This window comes from Limulus polyphemus, unplaced genomic scaffold, assembly GCF_000517525.1.
Source record: "Limulus polyphemus unplaced genomic scaffold, Limulus_polyphemus-2.1.2 Scaffold2748, whole genome shotgun sequence".
Lineage (NCBI taxonomy): Eukaryota > Metazoa > Arthropoda > Merostomata > Xiphosura > Limulidae > Limulus > Limulus polyphemus.
Genome location: NW_013668358.1, coordinates 64,199 through 69,592, shown reverse-complemented (window position 1 = coordinate 69,592; position 5,394 = coordinate 64,199). Strand labels below are relative to the sequence as shown.

Genomic DNA, 5,394 nt, shown 5'->3' with positions numbered 1-5,394 from the left:
ACAGTTCCACTACCACCTCCATTAAAAATAATCTGTCAATGATGACTAGAATATTTACAGTTCAACTACCACCTCCATTAAAAATAATCTGTCAATGATGACTAGAATATTTACAGTTCCACTACCACCTCCATTAAAAATAATCTGTCAATGATGACTAGAATATTTACAGTTCCACTACCACCTCCATTAAAAATATCTGTCAATGATGACGAGAATATTTACAGTTCCACTACCACCTCCATTAAAAATAATCTGTCAATGATGACTAGAATATTTACAGTTCCACTACCACCTCCATTAAAAATAATCTGTCAATGATGTACCCATTTTGAGGTATTTGTTTTTAAATATCTTGGTATGGACTAATACTTATATAGTGAGTTAACTGACAAAGAAGACTTGTACTTGGGCAATTTTTATGCATTTTATATTCCATTTTTATCATATAAGCACCACAAGGTCTAAAATGCTTTAAAGAAAAATAATTCACAAAAACAAAACACTATCTGAACTAATTCAACATTCAGTATCTAAATTTCCCTTCCTACTAATTCATTTGGTGGTGAACTCTAGCCACTATACAATAAACATATAGAAATAGCACCTTCCAACTGCCTCATTAGGTTACTTTCATTTACATGGTAAACAAAATAGTGTGCACTACAGTATAAACACCACTGTGGTTATAAATCCACTTTATTATATTTTATTGGCCAGCTCTTTAATTAAGAGCATTTTTGCCAAAAAAATCAAAGAAAGTTCAATTTTATCTTATCTCTTATCCATTTCCATGGTAACCTCTACCAATTATTATCTATTAACATTTTGATTACCACATCCTTATACTGAGTGAACGTAGTGTAACTTTCATCATATTTTGTTCCAAAAATAAAACTACTAGATGAAATTGCTTGAAACTTGACAGGAACTTTCCTAAAAGCATGTAGTTTCAGAAAAATAAGATATTTAATTTAAATTTGTTTCTACGAAATATTTGTTACTTAGTGTAGTTATTTGCTCTTAGGCTCTGGATAATTCAAGTACAAGTTATTTTTTTTATCTTAACATTTTCAAATTTCATTTGCATAACCTTTAGAACTACCTAAATGAATATCAAAGTTTTAAGATAGATGTTTACATTTTATTTTTCATTTCATAAATTGTAGCTATTATAATCAGTATAAAGTGCAATGAAATATTTAAGATTAAGAAATCAAAAAATGTACATATGTCTTAACTCTTGTTCAAATAGTCTTAAAATATCTTTTTTTTGGTTATATTTGTAATTTCAGGTCTTTACCTTTTAATTTATAGTTTATTTTTAATGTTTTATTTTCCATTCTTGTTTATTGTTAATCTCAACATACATCAATGGGTATCCTCAAGGCATGTTATGGTATCTTTGGCAGAGATATGCAAGCCTTCATCAGAATGTTTTTGAACTCACATAGTAAGCTAACCCTCATGAACTGAGGCAAAAGTTGTTATAGTAAAAAAAAATAAGTAATACATGATTAACTAAAATATAAAAGTAAAACCTAAGTACAATTTAACTGGCTGTCTAACTAATATGTATCTAGGTGAGAAACAACATTAAGTGCCAGCGAGAACAAAATCAGCAAACAATGCTTTCTCTTTTTTGACATACTTGGTAAGGAATACTGTGCACCAATTTTAAAATAGTAACTGGGAGATTTTAATTTAAAACTAGTTCTTTCTATTGGTTATAAACATGTATGTCAAGTAAGTACATGTGGCTTGAAAGTCTAACAAATCGAAGTATAAAAGGTGGGTGTGTCAGTAAAACCTCCTGATATGCACAAAAAGGAGTTGAAAGAGTACACAGTCAAGAGTTAATTGTAGCCAATTACTCATTAATCATTAATTACCCCTAGTAATTATTAGAATACATTTATAACATTAAACTCATAGCATGGGCAAAAATATGAGGCTTCTGCACCTATCACAAAAATACATTTCCAAATGTAAAAACACTGAAAGAAATAAACAGATGATCATGTAGAATTACACATAACACTAAATAATTCATGTTTAATCTTCTTAGAATTAATTATCAGTGCTAACTGTCATCTAATTCTGAAATGATAGTAAACCAGAAGGAAGCAGCTAGTCAACACTACCCACTGCCAACTATTGTTAGAGTGAATAGTGGGATTTGACCATCACTCTATAACACAAATACATAGCTCCAACATGTAGTTTTTTTTCCAGTAATGAGACATAAACCATGGAACCTTAGCTCCACAGCCTGGCATGCTAACCACTGGCCCAAACCTGGCCATCAGTGTTGTAAAATTACATTAGAATTAGATAAAAAAGGGTGCAATATGCATGGTGTGGCAATACCAAGATGAGGTTGATGCTTTAAATGTATAATTGGAAGAGTGAAATAGCAGTATGTATATTTCATGAAAATATATAAATAAAATCAAGTTTAAACTTTTTTTAAAGTATGACTAATTATTAAAATATAAAGTTAATGGTAAAATAGATGAACCCCCTTCAACTTATCCACACAAATGTTAAAAAATATATTGAAAAAAAATAAACTGCATAAAAACTTGTAGAAATGGATAGATTGTTTTATTTTTTGTGGATGAATATTGGTAATTTAGCCTGATACACTATTCAGATACATAATTTTATGGTGTACTAAATTTACAATTTTCAAAATATTCAGGTAATATTAGAAAATGTAATAAACTAAGCTTTATAGTTAGAAATTATTATAATTATGATGCATATATATACACAAACACACACCATGTTATTCAGGTGGTAAATGTAGTGTTCTAACTTAATGCTTGTTTGTTATGGATTTCGCACAAAGCTACACAAGGGCTATCTGCACTAGCCGTCCCTAATTTAGCAGTGTAAGACTAGAGGGAAGGCAGCTAGTCATCACCACCCACCGCCAACTCTTGAGCTACTATTTTACCAATGAATAGTGGGATTGACCATCACATTATAATGCCCTCATGGCTGAAAGTGTGAGCATGTTTGGCGTGACAGGGATTCGAACCCACGACCCACAGATTGTGAGTCTAGCGTCCTAACTACCTGGCCATGCCGGGCCGGTTCTAACTTAACATCAAATCAAAAACCTCTGAAGAAGAAAAAATTTAATCCAACTTACTATTTGTTCCAAAAGTGGTGAACACTGATTTCTGGTTCATATGATTAGTACCACCCAATATATTTTCTGCAAAGGGGTTCCCGCTAAGACAGAGAAGATCATCACTGGCTTTGATGGCACCATCTGTTGTAACTCCTTTTGTATCAGAAACGTCTGAAGACAAAAAATCAACAGTTCCTTGATCCTTGGAACTTGCTGAAGTCTTAGCTTGTGAAGCTTGTTCACTGTACTGGATGTTTGTTTTACTGAAAATGTTGTCTGGGGAGCCACTACTTCCACTTCCTTGTTTTTCAAGTTCATGCATCCTACGCTCCTGTGTTTATAAATAAAAAGCACTAATAACTTAACATTTAACAAATCTTTTAAAATTCATAATAAAATCATTTAACATAAAAGTTTCAAGCACATGAAAAATTTAATTTCACTAAATGCAACTCATACTTAGAAATATTAGAATATATCATTAGAATCATGTTCAAGAATTAACAGATGTGGTTCACTCAATACAAGATACATGAATATAAATGCTACAGAATCAGAAAAATACAATCAAACAACGGTTATTAAAACAGACAATAAGTAAAACAGATTTATTCAGCATGTTGTACACAACAGTATCACATTTTCTACTTTGCTAATTAATATGTAAATTTTCCAAAATTTCTGTATTATCTTTCTGTTAAGTTGGGATATGGAGAGTCATTCAAGAAAACACATTAAACTTTGCTTTTTGTTAGCTTTATTCAGGACCTTTTACATTAATTGACAATTAAGTGAGTTTGTTTCAGGGAAGACAGCAGGTGATATCTACGAAAAGAAAGCTATCTTTTCTGCCAGCAAATTGAGTAATGTTCTGAGGTTTCTTCTACCCCAGTACTCAAGCAAGAGTAGATGGCAGACACATGCAGACTAGGGTTTCATGTGCAAACCTATCTTGTTATTGTATGTTTTGTATTAAAAACCAGGTTCTCCTAGTTTAGCAAATTTTTGCTGAACCTATGAACTTAGACTTCAGCTAAAACTTTACTTTTGATGTTGAACATATAATAGAACTGACTTAAAATACCAAAAAGATTTTTCACTTAATGTTTCTGACTTGGTATCCTTCAAACCTCCAGTTAACAGACCCTAAAAAAGACTACTCTGAGAGACACTCACAAGCCAGAAAATACCACAAGTGTATTCAAGGATTGTGTATGTGAATAAAGTATTGATGAAGCTTATTACTGGACATGACAGCATCATAGTAAAAAACTTTTTGACTTCACAGACCTACTTGTGATGTCATTTTGACTGTCTCAACAAAGAGTATTGATTCTGAATTTGTGCTCAGTTCTACTTCTGAGGAACAACCATCATTTAAAACACAATATGCTAAAATAGTAACAATGAACAACCATCATTTAAAACACAATGTGCTCAAACAGTAACAATGAACAACCATCATTTAAAACACAATATGCTAAAACAGTAACAATGAACAACCATCATTTAAAACACAATATGCTAAAACAGAAACAATGAACAACCATCATTTAAAACACAATATGCTAAAACAGTAACAATGAACAAACCTTATCAATATCAGAATTACCCATTTGTATTTTTCTGGCATTAAGATACAAGACCTCTTATTTCTTTTTATCTATACTCCACAACTATTATTACAAAAAGCTGTTCAAAACTTGGTTCTGATACCAATTAATTAAAATATTAAGATTTGCACACTGATCTACATAAAAATATAGTTTTATGAAGTTAAAACTTACATCCATGCCTGCTGGGCAGATGCTACTGTCAAGTCATCAATCTCCAAATGCCACTAACTACAGTTTTCATTTCATTGATTTTGATAAACTATAAACTGAATGTGCTGCTGCCAAATGAAGACAAAAACTGGATGGGTTACTGCCAAATGAAGACAAAAACTGGAGGGGTTACTGCCAAATGAAGACAAAATCTGGAGGGGTTACTGCCAAATGAAGACAAAAACTGGAGGGGTTACTGCCAAATGAAGACAAAATCTGGATGGGTTACTGCCAAATGAAGACAAAAACTGGATGGGCTACTTCCAAATGAAAACAGAAATTGGATGGGCTACTGCCAAATGAAAACAGAAATTGGATGGGCTACTGCCAAATGAAGACAAAAACTGGAGGGGTTACTGCCAAATGAAGACAAAAACTGGAGGGGTTACTGCCAAATGAAGACAAAAACTGGATGGGCTACTTCCA

General features: G+C 32.0%; 1 protein-coding gene across 2 annotated transcripts in view; it reads right to left on the bottom strand.

Moving 5' to 3' along the window:
- The window catches only part of LOC106467807 (phosphatidylinositol-binding clathrin assembly protein LAP-like), an 83,311-nt gene that overhangs the window by 21,762 nt on the left and 56,155 nt on the right, over positions 1 to 5,394 (bottom strand). For both annotated transcript variants that reach the window (XM_013928185.2, XM_013928186.2), the window contains one exon: positions 3,161 to 3,473. In XM_013928185.2, the coding sequence (XP_013783639.1) occupies positions 3,161 to 3,473 (313 nt within the window). The remainder of the gene's footprint in view (positions 1 to 3,160; positions 3,474 to 5,394) is intronic.